Raw genomic sequence first — 21,313 nt, 5'->3', positions numbered from 1 at the left:
CCCTGGGCAGCCTGGCCACGTGCTCCAGACCATGGGCGGGATCCACACCTGCTTCTTTATTCTTTCAGCACAAGCATTGAGCCCCTTCTAGGTCAAGGGCACGGCAGGCAGAGTTTCTGTCTCACAGAGTTTACATTCTAGCTGGAGAGACACACGTAAGAAAGATACTTTCAGGCGAACGTAAATGCTCTGAGGAAGTCGATCGGAACGGGGTCACACAAACTGGGTGGTCAGCGAGGAGCTCTCTGAGGAGGGACCTTTGACTCCGGGTGTGGGAGCAGCAGTTACAAAGGCGAAGGCAGGAGTGAGCTCAGTGTGTCCGGGGACGGAAGTGAAGCGACCATCTAGGGAGAGCGCTGGGCGAGTGCCACGAGACGCCTGGGAGCCAGGGGCCTTCACGTGCTGAGAAGGTAGCTCGGGCTGCCCTAGGGGACGGGCTGCGGGGACGGGCTGCGGGGCCGGAGCACAGAGGCCTTCGCAGAAGTCCAGGTGCGAGGTGGCGGCGGCCAGGATCAGGGCGCTGGACCCAGAGAAGCGGGCCTGGCAGGTAACCACCTGCATCTTCAGAGAAGCTCTCGATTTGGATCTGGGTAGAACTAAAGTAGTTCTCAGGGACTTCCCTGGTGGCGCAGTGGTTAAGAATCCACCTGCCAGTGCAGGGGACACGGGTTCGAGCCCTGGTCTGGGAAGATCCCGTATGCCGTGGAGCAACTAAGCCTGTGCACCACAACTACTGAGCCGGCTCTCTAGAGCCCCCGAGCCACAACTACTAAGCCCACGTACCACAACTACTGAGCCCGTGTGCCACAACTGCTGAAGCCCACGCGCCTAGAGCCTGTGCTCCACAAGAGAAGCCACCACAATGAGAAACCCGCGCACCGCAAGGAAGAGTAGCCCCTGCTCGCCACAACTAGAGAAAAGCCCACGCGCAGCAACGAAGACCAAACACAGCCAAAAATCAATCAATCAGTAAAATTTAATAAATAAATAAAGTAGTCCTCAAACCACATGTACTCTTAAAAATTATTGAAGGACCCCAAGGAGCATTTTTACGTGGGTTATATGTCAGTGTTTACCAAATTATACATTAAAATGAAAACTTAAATATGTGTTTATTAACTCATTTTAAATTAATGATAATAAACCCACTATACATTAACATAAATAATATTTTTATTTAAAATAACTATTCTTTCAAAACGAAACAAATCCAGTGAAAAGAGTGGCATTGTTTTTCATTTTGGCAAAGACTTTAAGGTCTGGCTTCAGAGAAGTCCCCTGGATTCTCACATCTGCTGCTGCGCTCAGTCTGTTGTGGTGTCACGTGTCTTGGAGCCTCTGGGAAGAATGAGTATGAACAAGGCCAATAATGCCTTGATCACACAAAATGGTTTTGACTTTGAGAGCTCCTGCAAGGGTCATGGGGACCCCAGGATCCCCAGACTGACCACACTTAAAGGACCACTGCTATAAAGAGAAGTGTCATCAGGTGGCCAGGAGAGGATGACGGTGGGGTGGATTGGGGCAATTCCTGAGGGTCAGGACGGTGTTTCCTTAGCAGGACCTTGTCACTGCTTGAAAGCCCTGCACCTTCACAGCCTGTGTACACTTGAGTCCTGAGCCCTGGGCGGGGAGGAAAAAAGCCATCAGCACCACTGTGGTGGAGCAGAAGCCTGAGGGCTCAGGGCAGGGACCACCTTCCTGCTGCCACCTGCACCAGAGGCCCCTCCAGGATACCTGAAATCTCATCTTCCATCCTCATGTTAAAAAAGAAAGTAGTTGGGCTTCCCTGGTGGCGCAGTGGTTGAGAGTCCGCCTGCCGATGCAGAGGATGCGGGTTCGTGCCCCAGTCCGGGAAGATCCCACGTGCCGCGGAGCGGCTGGGCCCGTGAGCCATGGACACTGAGCCTGCGCGTCCGGAGCCTGTGCTCCGCAACTGGAGAGGCCACAACAGTGAGAGGCCCGTGTACCGCAAAAAAAAAAAGACAGTAGCATTTAGAGCCACCATTTCTTCGTCATTGACTACTACAGACCAGCCTCACCTGAGCTGTTCAGACATCAGCGCAGATCCTAATCCCCTTGTACAGGCAGAGCCAACACCGGGGCCTGTTTGCTGTTGTCAGTGCTTGGCATTGTCTTGTTTTTGTCAGAAGGTTATTTTTATTTCCACGTCAGTGTGATTTTACTCAGCTGGGCCCGACCTTGTCTGCCGTTCCTCTTGCCTCCCCACGTGAGTGAAACATGGTGCCTTTCAATGAAGTTAATGGAAGATGGGGTTTACTCGATCGGAAATCACTTTACAGCAAGAGTGACCAAGAAACTCATTTGGTTTACACAAACCAAGTCTGCGTTGCCCACTTTCCACAATTTTCTACTTATTTTTTTCTATAAATTCTTTTCTCACTTTAGTAAGGTCATTTGACAGAGGAAAATCCAATGAGCACAAGTTTCTATTGTTGTTGCTATTTACATCGTTTTTCAGTTTAGCCGTGTGTTTTTATAAAGAAAAAATACATGGAAAATTTCATGGAAATGTGTTGTACTGATTCTAAACCATTTTATGACATTCATATTTTAATCCTTGAAATTTGAATGAACCATTTATGTTTAAAAATATGTGACCATTTGGATGGTGACAAGGACATTAATTTGTATTTAACGCAAAGAGAAATCAGTCTGTAAAATAATTTCTCAACGTGGCACAGTTTCTGATGAGCATTTTCTGCTTGCTCTGTTTTTAGGCCTTCTTCCTGGTCTATGCTCTGGGATGTCTAAGTATCTACTATGAGAAGGTAAGATGTTTTATTCAGACCCAGTCCACTTAAAATTTCCCTGATGTTAAAAGCAGGTTGTAGTAATTTCCATATTGCTGTAATACAAATGTGTCCACTTTCACTGGATAAAATTGGAATTGAATTTTTTCTCTAAGTTTAGGCTTTGGGTCCTGAATTGGGATTGTTCAGGCAAAAGCCAGCTTTGACCCTTTCAGACTGAATTTCATTCCCAGAGACTAGGAGGATAGCAGTATCTTCTGTAACGATCAGGAAATCTGTCAGAGCGGTACCAAAAATTAACAGCAAAAATAGAAACTACCCGTGTTTTAGCACCTGCTTCGGTAAAGGCGGTAAGTTAGGAACTTTATATGCAGTACTTCTAGTCCTCAACTTGCGCCTGTAAAGACTTTTATAGACGAGGTAACTGAGGCTGAGGAAACACGTAACTCACCCAGGGTCACACAGCTGGTCTGGTTAGAATTAGTATTTGAACCTATGTCAGGACAGCTCCAAAGCCCATGATTTTGTGCTGTATCCTGCTGCCCTTAGCAGAACGTTAATCCCAGTGCTTGCCTCCTGGTAGAGGAATTGGGTGGAAGGCGAGACTTCACCGTACACTTTTGTACTTCTTGAATTTTCGCCCATGTGAATACAATACCTGTTCAAAATAAGTCACGTGAAATTAAAATTAAGATGAAAAAGGTAAGCAGAACATTAGAACAGAGAAAATACATTTTATTCTGTTGTTGGGGGTATGTATTTTGTCATTCATCCGCTTCTAACTGTGTAAGTCCCCTTCATGAGTATCCCAGTGGTTTGGAAACGGGTTTCTGGCTGACGGGTGACCCATTGTCTGAGAGGGGGGCCGTCCTTAGCCCACCCCACCTCCTTCCCTGGGCCTTCACTGACATTTGTCGGGGCGTTCCAGCTGCTCTGTAGAACCCTCAGCCTCTGAAACTCGGTGGGCTGTCCAAGCCGGAAGTTCAGCCTTCTCCACGAGACTGTTGCTTGTTTTGGAGGGGGGTGGATTTCAAGACCACACACATATGGAGTTTCCACCTTAGGAACAACCGGTTGTTTTGTTTTGTTTTGTTTTGTTTAAAGGAGAAAAGAAAAAACAAAAAAAAACGCAACTCTAGCTCATACTTATGGTGTTAAAATCTCAGACTGAGACAAACTGAGCAAGTCTCATTGAGTGACCGATCCGTAAACCAACTAACTGAAGGACTGGCCGTTTTAGTCAGCACTGAAATGAAGCGGAAAACCTTCCAAACTTACCTGGTCTTTCCTGTTGTGTTTTTGTGTTGGCACATCAGAATGTTCTCTGAACCGTTCTCAGCGTCTTCAAGTCCGACCTTAGAAACAAAATTCCCTTTGAAGCAGTTGGATTACTAACTTGTGCCTTGCAATAAATGTTCTAGTTTCAAAGACTAAATGGAACATGTTTTTGTAAAAATGTTACAGAATTATTTTTGGCTTTTCTGAACATGGCCTGACAAACCGCAGCTGCCCATTAGGGTCTGTGCGTGCTACAACGTGCGCCCTCTGGCTTTGGTGGACGCCCGGCCCGCCCCCATTCCTCTGCCTGGACTGTTCTCCCACCAGCAGCCCCTCCGCTGCCCTCCCCCGCTTCGCTTGTCTGTTACCAGCCTGCAGGGTTGCTGTCTCAAGGGGGCCTCTCACAGGTCCTCTGGGGCAGTGCTGTCCAGTAGAAACATGATGGGAGCCTCAGATGGGAGCCACATGCATAGTTTTCAATTTTCTGGTAGACACATTAAAAAGGTTTTTTTTTAAGTCAGCTGAAATTGATTTGCATTATTTACATAGTATATTTAACCCAACATATTTAAAATTGCTGGGATAATTTATATTCTTTTTTTCATTCTCAGTTTTGAAATTCAGTGTTTTTTTAACACTGGCAACACATCTAAGTTCAGAGGAGTGGCTGGCTGCCGCCACACTGGATAGCGCGGGTCTGGATCTTGTGGTTAAACCCTTTGTCATGGGCACCGTGTTTGTTTATCTTCTGCTCACACTTAGTATAGATGTTGTTGATTCACCGGCTGGATAATGGGTGGATACATACGTCATAATGCTTTGTTTTCCCCCAACAACCGTAGGAGCCTTTAACGATTGTGAAGCTCTGGAACGCCTTCCGCGTAGTTCAGCCTACGTTCAGGACTACGTACATGGCGTACCATCACTTCCGAAGCAAGGGCTGGGTGCCCAAACCGGGCCTGAAGTACGGAACAGATTTGCGTAAGTGATTCTTGGCTTGGCAAGTGTGAGCACACCAGGGTTCACATCAGATCCTGGGGTGAAAATCGAATCGGTTATATGTGCTGTTGCTGTTTTTTCCTGAGATGATGGATGTCCTCCTGCCTTAGATAATCATGTTTGGATCGGGGTGGAGGGTATGTTTTCCTCTTTTCCACTCTGAGATCTTAGAAGAGAGTCCACAGTCCCTACCCCCGCCTCTCTTTAGTGTGTGATGTAGGGCAGTCCCTTATCTTCTGGGGTAGTCTCACCTGTCAGATTGTGTGCAATGCCATTAATAATCATTGTAGAACTGTGGTGATAATCACAGCTGACATTTATTGAGCCCTTATTGTGTGCCAAGCATTGTAGGAGACGTTTGACGTGCACGACCTTGTTTAATCCTAATAGCAGTTCTACAAGATCAGAGCTCACCATCCTCGTTTTTCTGATAGGGAGACTGAAGTTGTGAGAGAAAGGGTCATTTGCCCCTAAAAGTTCCCAGGGTCAGTAACTCATAAGTCTGGGCTTTGAATGCTGGAGCCGAGGCCCTTGGGAACTTCTACACAGTACTGCCTCCCTCATCTTTATTTATAGGAGGGAGTCGGGACCCGCTGAGCACCTCATTCACCAGATAATTGCTCAGGGTCTTGTGTGAGCCAGATCTTCTTAGGTGCCAGGAACACAGAGGTGCACAAGACAGACAAAGCTCCCTGGGTGGAGCTGCTCACGTGCTGGGGCAGGGCAGGGGTGAGGAACAAACAAGCAAACACATAAATACGTACTGTAATTTCAGGGTACTAAGAAAAATAAAGCAGAGTAAAGGAACAGAGAGTAAAAAAGAAACTTAGGGTGGTTAGGAAAGGGACTCTCTGAAAAGATGTGCCCCAAACAACAACAGAAACGTGACTACAGTGAGGGAACAGGTCACTTGACAGTCTGGGGAAGAATACCCAAGGCACAAAGGAGCAGCCAGTGCAAAGGCCCTGAGGCAGGACTTAGGAGCAGCACAAGGCCAGTGCGTCTAGAACTTAGAGGTCCGAGGGGGAGAGTGACGTGAGGTGATGTCTGGGGAAGATCACGTGGGGCTGGGCAAAGACTTGGGGTGTTATGCTGGTTATTGGAAGTCCTGGGAGATTTTGAGCAAAGGAGTGACATATTCAGTAACATGATTTAGTGGGACCTTTGTGTACTTTCTTACTAATAGACGGCAGGGGTCGGGGGGCGGGGGGCAAGGGACGGGAATGGAAGCAGAGGGAGTAGTTAGGGAAGCTGACCTGACCAGCCCTGCGGACAGAATGATCGGGACCAGCTCGAGATTAGTTTGCCAGGTTTCCAGATGATTGCGTGGCCCACAGGTCACAGCGTTTCAATAAGTGACGTAGCCGTTGCACTGCCGTCACTGGCTCCCCGCCCTGCTCTCCTTTCCCTGCCCCGTGAGAATAGCCGCTCCGTGTGAGCGCTTGGCAGGCCAGTGTGCTCACCGAATGGGCGAAACCTGAGCAGAACTTTCCAGTTGACCAGGCCACGGTGATGCGCTCTGAGGAGGTAGGGGTAACAGAAAGAGCTCTCCGGGCTCACACCGGTTCCATGTCTTACTACCTGTGTGACCTCAGGGAGGTCAGTTCATCTCTCTGAGCTTCCGTTCACTCGTCATGTAACATGGATAACAACATCTTTATAAGACAGCATCTTCTTTATAGAAAATAAAAACAAAACGTAGCCAGGGGAAGGGACCTCTGTTGAGTGCCTTGTAAGCATACCTTACTGCGTGTGTTTTCAGTACTCAAGCCGTATTTGTGGATGGTGGGTAGAGAAAACTTTCCGCATTGAAAAATAAACTGCCTTATAAGGCTGGATGAAAGGACAGACAGATGGACAGACTTTTAAAAAGAAAAGAAATATGTCAGCTGCTGTTTCCCAACCCCCCAAGGGCTTTGCCGCAGGAGGGCTGTATCGTGCCCTTGGAGCTGCTTGTGTGATTAGCGTGAGACCAGGTTTCTAGCCCAGCAGTGCCATGAAGGGTGTCTTCACATCTCCTGCTTTAGGGAGAATTCAGGAGCTGCGCTAGCCTGGGATGCGAAAGAGCAGCTTCCTAAACTTGACCTCTTCTCCAGGCACGGCTACATGGTGCTGCTGGTCTCTTAACAGCATCATTTTAATTTTGAAGGCGAGTGATGTGATCACACATACCCTAGAACACAGGCTACACCCAGGACGTGCTCCCTTAACAATGGTTTCTGCTCACAGAGGTAATGACTCATGACAAAGGGCCGGTAGGAAATTCACATCTTATCAGGGAAACCCTTCCCTTGACTGAGTCTTGTCAATCAGATTTCATTCCAGGAGCAGCGCTTGGAACAGGGGATAAGATCTCAAATGAGGCACAGCTGCGGGGCCAGTTGACCTTGATTGCCCTGTGCTGAAAACCAGGCCAGAAATCACTTGGGAGCCTTTCCGTACATCCCCCCCACCCCAGAAGCTGCTGCCGGCTCGTATGGTGACCAGGTGCCAAAAGCGCCAGGTGCCTTGGTGCTTTTCTTCTCCTGTCTTATTTCATCTTCACGCTCCGTGAGGCGTGTGGCGCTCACCTCCTTCAGTAGCTGAGGAAATTGAGGTTTCGAAGGGTCAGGGGAGTTGCCGAGGGTCCCACAGCTGGTAAGTACAGAGGTTAGGGCTGTTTGGGTCCCAGCTCTGTGTACTTCCCACCACACCTGACTAACATTGCCAGCCAGAAAGCCGAAAACCAACTCCAGCCTTCTATTTTTGTCTTACGCATTCCCACCCGTTCCAATTTTGGGTTCACGTGGACTGAGTTTGATCATGTGATTCCCCAGCTCCCTGCAAATTAGGAGTTGCAAAACAGGTAGAAGGAGGGGAGCCGTTAGAAGCCAGCAGAGTTACGGGATGTCCAGAGAAGAACCATTGCTGGTCGTGGCATCGGCCCAGAGCTGGTGGCTGGCTCTGCCCCAAGGGAGAGGCGCTGGGGCCCCATGCTCCTCACAGAGCAGGGAGCTGCACCTTCCTCCCATCCCCATCTTCAGTTCTTTCCCAAGCCACCCTCTTGGCTTATTCTTCTAATCAGACTTTAAATGTTTTTGTTAATATTTTCCACATTTGCACACATAATACGTATTAAATCATAAGTGTTTTTGCATGCAACTCCTGAGAATATTCTTCTCCATAATCATGGCATCATATAATACCTAAGAGAAATCAGAATTATTCGTTAATATTAATCAGAATAATTAACAATTCATTATTGATTATTCGTTAATATTAATTAATTATTCGGTAATATAATATCATAAAAATATCCAGTCCATATTTCAATTTTCCCACTTGTCCCCACAATGTCTTTTGTGGCTGTTTGGTTTTTGATTTTTTTGACAGGCTCCACTCAAGATTCATTTGTCACATTGAGTGCATTTACCACTTTTAGTTTCCTAGGGAGGCCATGAGAAATGACCACAAACTGGGGACCTAAAGCAGCAGAAGGTCTAGAGGCCGGAAATCTGAAACCACGGCCTTGGCGGGGCCGTGCTCCCTCCGTTCCTTCCTGCTTCCAGCTTCTGGTGGCGCCAGCTGTTCCTTGGCTGTGGCTGCATCCCTCCAATCTCTGCAAAGATCCTTTTTCCAAATAAGGTCACATTCACAGGTCCCAGGAATTGGGACGTGGACATATCTTTTGGGGGCCACCATTCAACCACTGCAGTCTCTTCAGTCTTTTTTAATCTAAAAGAGTCCCTCCACCTGTTTGTTTTCTGTGACGTTGACTTTTTTTGAAGAGTCCCGTAGGGTGTCCCACAGTCTAGGTATGTCTGATCACTTCCTCGTGGTTAGATTCGGCCTTGCCGTTTTTTTGCAAGCACGGGTGATGTGTGTCCTCACTGGGCACGTCCAGGGGTGCCTGATGTCAGGTTGTCCTACTGCTGGTGATGCCGTTTTTTATTGTGTTTTATTGTTATAAAAATAATTTTTTTTTATTTTTAAACTAGGGCAGCCATTGTCGGGTGTCTGCGCTTTTCCTTTTGTAGTTCACAAGTGACTTGTAGGGTGACACTGAATATCTGGTTCCCTAGTAGTTACAGTGGTTGCCCAAATTGATTATCGCCCTGATCACTGTGTTCTGACTCTATCATTCCTTCCGCACGTCACGTCTGGTGTTAGTGTAAGAAAGCACGTTTCCTGTCTTCTCCCTCTTCGTTCAGACTTTATGTTTAAATACCCACTATTTCTTAGACTTCTGAAGCTTTCATCTTTCTACCTGGGAGGCATTTTGGTAAAACTATTTCATTTTCCCCTCTGAATACACTGTTATCATTGTAATCTCTATTATCATGGGTAACTCTTCGAGCACCTCCACCTGCATTATTACCCCCATTTTCCATAGGCAGATTGAAACACAAGTGTCATCATATGGTCTTGGCATTGCTGAGCCTTGAGTTGGGGTCTGACTGATGCCATGTTTATGCTTTTAACCCCTAAGCTGCACCTCCATCGTAGTCAGGCATCTGAATGGCCTGAGTTGGGCGTCGGAGCTGCTTTCAAGCTGTGTCACTTTCCAGGTGCATCTTAGGTGAAGGATGTGTAACTGATCATAGCTAATAGCAGATGAGGGCTAGAGAAGATTTTAATTTCCCCTCGTGTCTTCATTTTATGATTTTGGAGGCTGAGGCTCAGGGAAGTTAATAATGTGTTTAAAGCCACACAATTAGGAGTGGCAGAGATCAGGCCAAAACAGAACCCCGAATTCAGTCTCATCCCAGTACAGGGTCTCCTTCCACTGCACCACATCCCCAGAAACTGAGAAATAGGTGTTTAGATATTTACTTAAATGTGGGCCTTTACACAGTGAATTTGAGCTGACTTGCCAAATACTTTAAATACAATTGAAATAGGAAATACGTTCATAAGAAGGAAAGGTGACCATGGAAAATATACGTGAAGGGTCACTGTATCACCATTGGGCCCTAAACTTGTTCTGACCTCGTGGTGCGTGAGCTAAAGGGAAACGTGATTAAATACCAGGTTTATGCCCAAAAGGAAAAGTTCTGCCGGTTCCTCAAAGGAAACAAAGCTTTTCTGCCTTGGTTTTTGCACAAGCTCACGGATATAATTGTTAGTTAAGGTAATTCCTGCGGCTGTAGTTACATATAAATTCCAGATTTCATGGGCTTAATTAACACTAGAAGTTAATTCTGTTCATGTGAAATCCAAAGCCAGTGTCTGAGTGGTAGGTGGACCAACTCCCACAGGGACTGCGGGGGCCCGGCTTCTTCTTGTGGTCCCACGAGCTTCACTCGGCCTCACAAAGGAACAAGCACAGGCTCGGTGCCGGGGAGGGTCTTCTGGGCCAATCAGGAAGTGCCCCGGGACACACAGCCACTCCTTGCTGCTTGGGAGGCTGATACAGTGTCTCTCACGTGCCTGGAGAGAGAGCAAACAGATCTGGTGATCTCCGCAGCCTGCCACAGGCTGTGCGCCCCCGAGGGCTCGCCTGCACTTCCACGGTCCATGGCAGACCCCGGCCAGCCACTCTGACCTCCACAGACTGAATGAGGTGGGCAGGCGGGTCTCCGAGTGGCGTGTGTGCTTATGTGACTTTTTCCCCACTTGACTTTGAATTTCCTAAAAGTAGGCATGAGTCTCATTCATCTTTAGCACAAGCACCTATCCGGTACCGGCCAGAGGAGCTCAGACCCTGAATGACGAGTCAAAAGATTTGAAATGAATAACTGAATGTTGGTCCTCATTATACCAACTTGACACGCTTGACATGATTTCACACTCTCTCTCTGGAGAGTGTAAGACAAGAGACAGGACAAAAATTGCTTATACTTGGATTTGGAGTTCATTTGTGGGGTGCAGGTGGGACGAGGGTGTTAGGGTCTTGGCACCAGATTTGCTTTGCTAATTTTTGTTCCAGGGGAAAAAACAGTTTGGGTTTTAAAAACAGACCACAGGGTGTATTACAGGTTACCCACATAGAGAGCCCTGGGTGTTTGAAGAAGAAAATATAAGTATGAAATGAGACTTTGATTTCGAGCGGTTACCAGTTTTCTTTCTTTCTCTTTGCAGTGTTGTATCGCAAAGGCCCTCCATTTTACCACGCAAGGTTTGGAGTGATTTTTTTTTTCTTTTTGGAGTATAGTTGATTTACAGTGTTGTGTGTGTTTCTGCTGTACAGCGAAGTGATTCCGTTACACATACACATACATTCATTCTTTTTTAGTTTCTTTTCTCATTTTGGTTATCACAGAATAATTGAGTGGAGTTCCCTGTGCTATGCAGTGGGTCCTTGTTGATTATCTATCTTGTACATGTTAGTATGTGTGTGTTCATCCCAAGCTCATGATTTATTGGAGTGATTTGTAAATAAGTTCATGGCTTAAAGTGACAGGAGGAAATTTCTGAGCCCCAGTTTAATTTTCAGAGGCACACAAATAATTAGAGTCAATTTCCTCCTGGTTTAATAGGAATAGATACTATATGTCTGTCCCTTATAAGTAGAAGTTGTTACACTATCTATAAAATAATAAATAGGTCAGGATAATTTATGTTTTAGCATTAAACGTTGAGTTAATCTATGCAGTTACTGCTATATAGTAATTATTCATCTTCATATCAGTGAGTATTATTATCTAAACAGTTGAGTGAATTCACGGGTTTCACGCTGGGAGAAATATTTCTGTTCCTTTCCTGTAAGTGCTGAATCAGGCTTATAGTTTGTAATGTAAAGTGTGAGTTTTTCATTAATACTTTTCCCAGTAGTAGTCTAGGGGAATTCAGGATCAGATGCTGTGTGTTTTATTTTCTGTATTTTCGTTCTTGGTAGGACAAACAATGTTATTTTTATTTTATTTTAATATTTATTTATTTATTTTATTTTTGGCTGCATCGAGTCTTAGTTGCGGCACGCGGGATCCTCCGCTGTGATGCGTGGGCTCCTCGTTGCGGGGCTCAGGCTTCTCTCTAGTTGTGGTGCTTGGGCTCCAGAGCACGTGGGCTCTGTAGTTGTGGCACAGGGCTCTCTAGTTGTGGCCTGCATGGTCAGTAGTTGCGGCACACGGTCTTATTTGCCCCGCGGCATGTGGGATCTTAGTTCCCTGACCAGGGATCGAACCCACGTCCCCTGCGTTGGAAGGTGGATTCTTAACCACTGGACCACCAGGGAAGTCCCAAGCACTGTTCTTTGTAAATGGGTTGACTTCATGTTTTGTTTTTTTTTTTAAACACCCTTTGCCTTGTTTTCCAGTTACTCTGTCATCATCGAGCTGGTGGATGACCGTTTTGAGGGCTCTCCTCGCAGACCTCTCAGCTGGCGGTCCCTGGCTGCCTTGAGCAGAGTTTCAGTCAGTGTCTCCAAGGTAACACCGCATCAGCTTTGGGGTTCACGTGTCATTTAAATGGTTGGATTTTTCGTCTTAATTGTGGTAGAAGCATAAAAGTCACGTGTAGGGACCGCAGAGCATTTGTGTGAACGAAGCTCTGGAAGCTGGTCCTCCTCTCCGTTTTTCCCCCCACCAGCTGGTGCACAGCTCCAGGGGTGGAGCTCCGAGGTTTCCCATGGGGATGGGTGTCAGTGGGCATTGCCTTCCTTCCTGGGGGCCAGCCCAACCAGCACGTGCTCAGAATCCACTGCCACTCATTCACAGACGACTCAAAAAACACTGACGTGTTTGTTTTTTCATAGGTAGCAGATCTCTCAAAGAGAGAGAGGAAGGGAATTAATATTTATCGCTAAACACCTTATGTCTTTTCTCACTACCCTGTTATTATCCTCATCCGAAGGGTGAGGAATCAGAGTCAGAGACGTTGGGTGACCAATCCAAGAACACACAGCTCATGAGCAAAGCTGGGATTCAAACCCAGAGCCACGTGACTGCCCCACCTGTGTTCTCCGATATCCCACTGCCGTCAAGTTAGGAGGGACATTTCGTCTCATACCAGGACTACGAAGAATGGAAGTTTTGTGTGTTCTCTGTTACTCAGTAACTCTCTGAGTTCTCCTTCCCACAGCTGCTGGAGGCGTGCAGGGCGTTGAGGCCGGAAGGGCCAGCAGGGCCAGATGGCGGCTGCCTGGGCGCAGGCTACGTTGCTTAGGCTTTATCCTGTGCGAGTCACTGTGTCCTAGAGAAATAGGGGTCTAAACTGTTTCCAGTATTGAATATTTTAAACGCTGTGTTTATAATCAGCATATGTGCTCTGTTTGCATTCTCCTGCCATGTCAACGATGACTGAACGGCAGGTCTTTGGTCCAGAGTGGGGCCTGGTTACGTTCCCGGGAGGAAACGGACATGCTTTGTGAGCTTCGAGTAGCACACACTGAGAGGGGGTGGAGGCGGCCGCGTTTCCTGCCCAGATTTGGATTTGTTTTGTGGGATACGGAGTTTGTTTTCCATGTCTCAATAGGAATTTATGCTGTGCTATTTGATTAAACCCTCCACCGTGACTGACAAAGAAATGGAGTCACCAGAATGCATGAAACAAATCAAAGTTCAGGTAGGTGAACTCGGAAACAAATTCATGTCGTCACAAAGGCTCTGCCCAGCGTATTGCGTCCCTTGGAACCTGTGGTCCCGAGACAGGACGGGAAAAGCATCTCGCCTCGGCGATGAGAGCCCTCTCAGGTCCTTCCCCTCTGAACCCAGCCTCGCTCCCCCTTAGCCCTGTGGCCCCTTGTCCTGTGATGTCCTCTGGTTTCCGCCCCTGCCGGGAGCAGCCCAGACCTCTCCTGGGTCTCGGCCCCTGAAACGACAAGGGTCACTGTTGGCTCGCCACCTCCTTGAACATCTTGTCTGGCTGCTGGGGGCCTGTGTTGGGCTGAGGCTCCCGCATCTTCCTGGCGGGATTTTCTCTGCCGGCACTGCCGACCCGCCATCCAGTTGCCCATCCCGCAGCAGGCCAGCCGTTGGTCCCCAGGGCCCAAGCGCCTCGTCCCCCTGTTTATCCTGCTCACACCCACTGGCTCAGCTCTTCATAAAATGCCAGTCGAGACCCACGTCTCCCTTCCCCGTGCTGCCCCAGACACACCGGCACCGTCACAGACCTGGTACTGTGTTGAACGGTGGGTTCGCACCAGCACTCCTGTTCCTGAAATGTGCTGGTAGGAGACCACAGCAGGGGTAGCTCTTAAAATCTTGGGGTGATTACTGTAGATACTGTAGATGTTTCCACATGAGGTCTGTTTGCTACATTCACATTTCTCCAAATGTTTAGTTACAAGGAATGGGGAGCAGGTATCATCCTTGTACAGACAGCTCTCTACAAAATGTCTCTGCGATGCTGTATGCCTAGCGTGTTCACGTTCGTTCATTTCTGTTTTTGCAATTCAGTCGCCTTTGTATTTCGATTGGTTACAGGAGGTGATTCTAAGCCGTTGGGTTTCTTCACGGGAGAGGAGCGATCAAGACGAACTTTAACAACTCAGCCTCAGGTTTCTGATTTCACCAGCAAATATTACTGAGTCTCCTGTATAAGCCAAGTTCAGGGCGAGGTAAAGAGTCCTTTTATTGTAATTGCCCATTAATGTAAAAATTTTAAAGAGCGTGGCACTCCCAGCACCGGAAAGTGTTAGTGTGTTAGAAGTTGAAATTACACAGGGAAGAAGAGCCCTGTGCGGGGACTACAGGTTCTGTCCTTGGATCGGTCACTCACTGACCCCGGGCCTCTCGCCTCAGGGCCTCGTCCTTTCTGCGTGGGGGCTGGACTAGGCCAGTCCCAAGAGGACCCTCCCAGCAACAGGCAACTTCTGTTACTCTCTGATTTTACCTGAAATGGTAGTTTCTCTCCAGGCGGCTCTGCAGTTTTCAGGGCACCACTGTGCACCTGCCTCTCTCATTACCCACGTCCAATCTGTCCTGGAAGAGGGGCTTCTGTCCACACGTCTCCAGCTCTCCAGGAACTTCAGCCAATTTCGCAAACATGGGAAATTCCATTTACTGTCTACCAAGGATTTCTGTATCATAGGAAGCATTTTAAAACACATTACCTCATTATTTATCTCAGTGAACCTATTGGTGGGCACGTTGTGTAGAGTACACAACAGTATTGTGCAGGATTAGATAAGAATTGTATCTTGCTTCGCTGAACTCGTTATAAAATAAAAATATGTGGTGAAAAAATGAATGGAGATATATAGTGAATGCAATTAATATTTGGTAAAACACAGTAAACGAAGCCCTTTTTTAAATTGTTTAGATGACAGTGAGTTGCCTGAGGGGCAGCGGGGGGTGGGGGGGATGGGTGGAGGGGACGGTGAACAATGTCTGAGATCCACCCAGCGCCCAAATTCACATCGCTGGCCGGCAGCCTTCTCCTTTGACACCAAGTACCCCAGAAGCGGATGGCTAAGAACCATCTTGGGAAGCTGTGGGATGAAAACACCAAAATGGGCCTCTGTTTGCATTCCCTTGACCTTGGGCTTAGAGCTCCTGATGACTGAAAATTCTGCTTGAGGTTGAGTGTTTAAGGGGTTGCTTCTCTTCTCCTCGCGATACCGCTCTGGCAGCCAGACCGTTTCGTCGGCGTGATCTGCGTCTTACACATTTGGAGTCCAGGTGATGGAGCTCCCCTTCCTTCCCTGTTTCAGACCAGTAAAGCCCATCCGTTTGAAAGAGCCTGTGGCAACCTTCTTGCTCTTCATCAGTGATGAGAAGAGTTGGTCAGCATTTTTACCGTCCGCCTTGCTTACTCCAGGCTCCTTACACCGCAGAAGACTTGGCTTTGAATCACCACTTTATCAAAACGTTGAAAGTCAGCAAAAAATTTTAAGAGCCGTTTCTTTCCTATTTCATTCATCATTTGTGATGACACTCCTTTCCAAGCCTAATCAGTGCATCGAATGCCTTTATGGTAAAAACTCTGCCATGAATCCTTCATCAAAGTTCAGTCACCCTATCAGCTCTCCAGGTACTGTATCATCAGCTGATATGCTTTGAAGGTTGTGGTGACTCCTTGGAATAAAGGCTACATTAAAGGTGTGTGAAAGCGGAAAGACCACAGTTATTATCCGTAACTGAAAGCTCTAGAAGGATGCCTAGAAGCATCATCTTCCGTCAAAGAAGCCTTGTGTGAAAGATTCTCCTGCGTCATGTGTATGGTTTGAACACCGTGTAGCAGGCCATGCGCTTTGTTTTCAAAAAAAAAAAAGCTCAGGTTCATCAAGATTGGAAATTTGCTCTGCAGTAGCCACCTTCGGGAATTTCAGGGGTTCACTGGGGGAGCTGCTGCAGCCTTCCATGCGGCTGCAGTCAGGCTTACATAAATCTCCCAGACCTTCCAGGCTGGCTTTAAAACCGAAGTCCATCACCAGATCCTCGTTCCCCATCACTTTCTAACTCTCCATCTGTACCAGCATGTGCTCAGTGGCATCATGCTGACTGGCTGTGCATCCTCCACACACGAATCTCACTAGCTTGATAAAAATAGCTCCCGTGCTCCAGAAGACTGCGAGACTTTGTGGAACCCACACATTTCACAAGTTGTGCTTTGTCACCCACCCAGTGCAAAAACCATACACAGGAAAGGGACGCACGTACTTGGCCGAGGTTATACCTTTTATATGATCACCCTTCTCAATAGACTGTCGCTCCAGCTTTTTTTCCTAACAGGGGATTTCCTCAGCGTCTGAAACTCACCTGCTTTCTTCATGGACTTCTCCACTTCCAGAGGAGACAGTTTCACCTAATAAAGTGGGGAAAATGAAGTGGTAACACACTACACACCTAAACAGCGTAAGTTCCCGGCAGTCGGCTAAGACAGCGGCGTGTGCTGCGGCCTCTGTTCGGTTCAGACACTCAGAACTTGAGGGTTTTGCTGCAGGCTCTTACGTGTTCGTCATTTTTCACTTGGATAGCCAATATGGGCTAATGTTTTTTTGCAAACCATTACAGCCAATGTTTGGATAGTGAGAGTCGAGATGGGGCAGATACCTTTGTGTTCTTGTTTAGCCCGTAGCAGCCTCTGAGTTCAAGGAGTGGGACGCTCCACAGGAGGAATAGGGAGGCTCAGAGGTGGCCGCCGTATGCCACCGCCAGGATGTCCACGCGGGGGACTTGAACCAAGAGCCCTCGGTACCTCTGTGAGATCACCACAGCTGAAGTGACACCGGCCCAGAAAAATCATATGAGTCAACAGAACAGCCCTGCTAGGGCTCATCCAGTGGCGGTTAGGGGGGAAAGGCCACCCACCACTCCAGGCAGGGCCTGGGGTGTGCTGGCAACGCGGGGCAGTGGCAGTGTGCTGGCAACCTCAAGGTTGGGGTATAGCCCGGGGCCCCTGTCACCAGGAACGTGCTGGTCCATGTCACTTGGCACACAGTGTCAGGGGTTCGCAGATTCCATGAGGACCCTCTGTGGATCCAAGGTCAGGAACGTCGGTGCAGAGTGTGGTTCTTAGCTCGTAGTTTCCCCAGAGAGAATTTTATTGAAGTCAGTGTAGTGGAATGAGCCTTCTAGAAAGGACACATTGAGATCTCAGCTCTGCCTCTCCTGGTTCTGTGACCTTGGACGATTTACTTGCCCTTATGAGCACTGATTTTCTTATCTCTAAGATGGGCCGATGATACTGTTTATGACTCTCACCTCAATAAAAGAAAGTAAAAATAATAATATAATGTTAGTGGGAATTCCCTGGCGGTCCAGTGGTTAGGACTCAGCACTTGCACTGCCGTGGGCCTGGGTTCAACGTCTTGTCAGGGAACCGAGATCCTGCAAGCCACGTGGCACTGCCAAAAAAATAATAGTGTTCCCCCAGCGGGTTGCTGGAGGATGCAGCGGGCTGGTCCTTACAGGGTGCTTTAAGCACAGAGCCTGGCCCGTAACACCCTTCAGCTCTGCAGCTGTGAGGGTTCATCTGGGGGAAGGAGGAGGCACCATGTCCTTACAGCCACAGTGCACACTGCCTGTGACAGCTGCTGCTTACACAGATGATTACCGTAGGTTGATTCTCCCGCCTTTGTGGAGGCTGGCCTTCTGACCTCAGCCCCAAACTATAAGGGAAAATGGTGATATCTGTGCCTTCACTGTTCTAAAATTCCCTCATAAAGAGATTCAATTCTATAAAATAATTCGTTTATATGTAACACTTGGCAGGGATTAAACCAACATGAATGGGACATAGTTTTAGGCAGGTTTACCAGGCTGGACCTGGTTAGGTTTCCCAGCATTTTTGAGCATAGCATACAGATCTGAAAGTTCATTGTTACTTATTGTTAAAGTTTTTATTTTGTCTTAATTATTTTACCTTTATTAAACCATTTTCATTTTCTTTAAAAAAAAAAAAAGTTGCTCTTTACTTGAATGTGGTTTTTAGTGTTCCCCTGTGGGGAAAGTACTTAGGCTAAAAAGAAATTAAATGTCTCTCCTCCCCATCACCCACCTCCCACTTGTGATTTTTCCAACCGAATTGAATTTTTTAAAACCTGATTACAGGGACTTCCCTGGTGGCGCAGTGGTTGAGAGTCCGCCTGCCGATGCAGGGGACACGAGTTCGTGCCCCGGTCTGGGAAGATCCCACATGCTGCGGAGCGGCTGGGCCCGTGAGCCATGGCCACTGAGCCTGTGCTTCCGGAGCCTGTGCTCCGCAACAGGAAAAGCCACAACAGTGAGAGCCCCGCGTACAGTAACGCAAAAAAAAAAACTGATTACAGACTCAATTATCCCATGAATGTTAACTTCCATAAGACTGTAACTGAGGCCCATTTCTAAAATTGAGAGAGATTTAAATCCATGAGTTTATCTTAAATCTTTGGTTTTTAATATATAAGCTGAACATTTATAGTCTTTTTACCATTTTGTGAAATATACAGTTGCCTCAGTTAAGAATACATGATATGGAAAAGCAAATTTGTGAAGTTGTTAAACTAAGGCAGTACTTTTTATTTCAAAGTAATTCACTATGATTTCTTTTAAGTGAAAGTTTTTTAGCATTTAAAAATTTTTGGAATCTTTCCATTTTCAGAAGCAGTATTTCAAAGGTAGATATTCTTCCTGACGTTTAGATGGCACATCTAACATCTGATAGAGTAGAAAGGGTGGAATCAGAAAAATCTGGGTCTGGGGCTTCCCTGGTGGCGCAGTGGCTGAGAGTCCGCCTGCCGATGCAGGGGACGCGGGTTCGTGCCCCGGTCCGGGAAGATCCCACGTGCCGCGGAGCGGCTGGGCCCGTGAGCCATGGCCGCTGAGCCTGCGCGTCCGGAGCCTGTGCTCCGCAACGGGAGAGGCCACAACAGTGAGAGGCCCGCGTACCGCAAAAAAAAACACAAAATAAAACAAAAAAAGAAAAACCTGGGTCCAAGAGTCCAGGTCTGCACTAGGAAAACAGTGGTGACCTTGGGAACATTGCTTAATCCCTCTGAACCTCAGTTTCCTCACCTGTGAAGTGGGCATAATTACTAGCTCCGGAGTTTGTTTCGCAGACTAAATGAGATGGGTCTGTGAAAGAATCTGGCACATTATAGGTGTGCTTTTTTCCCTTTCAGATGAACCAGAAGTGTGAGCATTGACATAATTATTTCCTCTAGGAAGTAAAAAGCCTATTTTATGCCCTGGTAGGTAACACAGTGGAGGAGGAGGTGACAGAAAAAGTTCGAGGTAAAGTAGTGAAGACAGCTCTGGGGATGGGGGAGGGGTACCATGGTAAGCACTTCCTGCACGAAGGGAGCGAGGTGCAGCCATTGCGGGTGGCTTCTTGTTTTTTTAATATCGTTTATTGGGTTTTCCTGGTTATAAGAGTAATCCATGCACGCTGTGGAGGCTTTGGAAAAATGCCTTCGTGTGGGTTAGTTTAGTCTTGCGGATCGGTGACTCTGTGGCCTTGCTGTGAACGGGAGCCCAGCCGTCCATCATCCCAGGAGCGCTGACGGAGACAGATGTGTGCCCAGGGCTGCGCTCACCGCTGATGTGAAGGAGTGCACTTGGGCTGCCAGGTGGACCTCAGATTTCATCTGGGGTTGGAGTTGGTGCCAGTGCTGAGGATTCTCAGCTCACACTTCTGCAGAGCTGAGCCACGTCGCCCATCTGTCTGTGGTATTCTGATGCCGCATTTCCTTTACTGGGGTAAAACCTGTAGGCTGGTACTGTGGTTTTGTGAGCAGGGCATTTGTAGCCTGCTGAAGTGAAAGAAGAAATACGAGGCCGACCGCTACCAAAGGCACCTCCAGGGTGTAGAGCAGCCCCGAAAATAGAGGGTGGGGATTGTTAAAGCTTTGTTTGAAAATCAAGGTCAAGCACTTGGAGAAAGCATGAAATTAGCGTTTCTAATATTAACAATTTTTTTTTTTTTTTTTGACTGCATTGGGTCTTCATTGCTGCGCGCGGTCTTTCCCTAGTTGCGGCGAGCCGGGGCTACTCTTTGTTGCGGTGCACAGGCTTCTCATTGTGGTGGCTTCTCTTGCTGCAGAGCATAGGCTCTAGGCGCACAGGCTTCAGTAGTTGTGGCACGCACAGGCTTCAGTAGTTTTGGCACGCAGACTTAGTAGTTGTGGCTTGCGGGCTCTAGAGTGCAGGCTCAGTAGTTGTGGCATACGGGCTTCGTTGCTCTGTGGCATGTGGGATCTTCCCGGACCAGGGCTTGAACCCATGTCCCCTGCATTGGCAGGCAGATTGTTAACCACTGTGTCACCAGAGAAGTCCCAACAATTCTTATTTTAATTGTTTTATGACATGTTTCTTATCTGCTGTTCATATTTGAATGCTGATGAAAGCAGAATGCTTATCTTCTCTAACGATGGCAAATTGCTGACCCAGTTGCCGTACACCCTGCGTGCCACTGGTCGCTTTCGGGTCGCTAGGTGCTGGAGGTAACTGCACAGGCTTTGCAGTCAAACCTGGTCTGAACCCTGGTTTTGCCACTGGGTGCCTTTGGGCAAGTCCGTTTCCCTTGTCATCTGTAAAATGGGCATGATGTCAGTACCTACCTCACAGGATGGTCTTAGAGATTAAAAGAGAAGAGTAAGAAGTGTTTACTCTGGTGTGGAGTCTTTTATGAATACGCGTTAATTGCAGCTGTTATGATTACTAATAATAGGGTAAAGAACTGGTCCAGGGAAGCAGAGTCCTAAGACAGAGCTTAAAGAGAATGGGGCAAATCGGAATATCCCCCAAACCCCACGCCCCTTTCATCTTTACCCGCTGAGGTCTTTATGATTTCTTGAACACAGAGTAGCAGGCAGGTCATTTAAGGTGGTCTCATTTTCTAGGTAGGAAGTTTTGTATTTCTTAAAGAACAGTCCTAAAACTTAACAAATGCAAATGTTGAGCTGCCTGCAATTTTTCCCC

The 21,313-nt window shown here is 47.5% G+C and overlaps 1 protein-coding gene across 5 annotated transcripts in view; it reads left to right on the top strand.

Moving 5' to 3' along the window:
• The window catches only part of TSEN2 (tRNA splicing endonuclease subunit 2), a 52,829-nt gene that overhangs the window by 23,846 nt on the left and 7,670 nt on the right, over window positions 1-21,313 (top strand). For 4 of the 5 annotated variants that reach the window (XM_030840911.2, XM_060308095.1, XM_030840905.2 and 1 more), the window contains 6 exons: window positions 2,742-2,792; window positions 4,895-5,033; window positions 11,112-11,148; window positions 12,289-12,400; window positions 13,446-13,535; window positions 14,396-15,161. In XM_030840911.2, the coding sequence (XP_030696771.1) occupies window positions 2,742-2,792; window positions 4,895-5,033; window positions 11,112-11,148; window positions 12,289-12,400; window positions 13,446-13,535; window positions 14,396-14,455 (489 nt within the window). In that variant the 3' untranslated portion in view covers window positions 14,456-15,161. Of the gene's footprint in view, window positions 1-2,741; window positions 2,793-4,894; window positions 5,034-11,111; window positions 11,149-12,288; window positions 12,401-13,445; window positions 13,536-14,395; window positions 15,162-21,313 lie in introns of those variants that run through there. The other variant, XR_009565862.2, reaches the window with a different exon arrangement.

Source organism: Globicephala melas, chromosome 11, assembly GCF_963455315.2.
Source record: "Globicephala melas chromosome 11, mGloMel1.2, whole genome shotgun sequence".
NCBI classification, from domain to species: Eukaryota; Metazoa; Chordata; class Mammalia; order Artiodactyla; family Delphinidae; genus Globicephala; species Globicephala melas.
The sequence above is the reverse complement of the archived record's forward strand: the minus strand, read 5'-3'. Positions and strand labels throughout refer to the sequence as shown.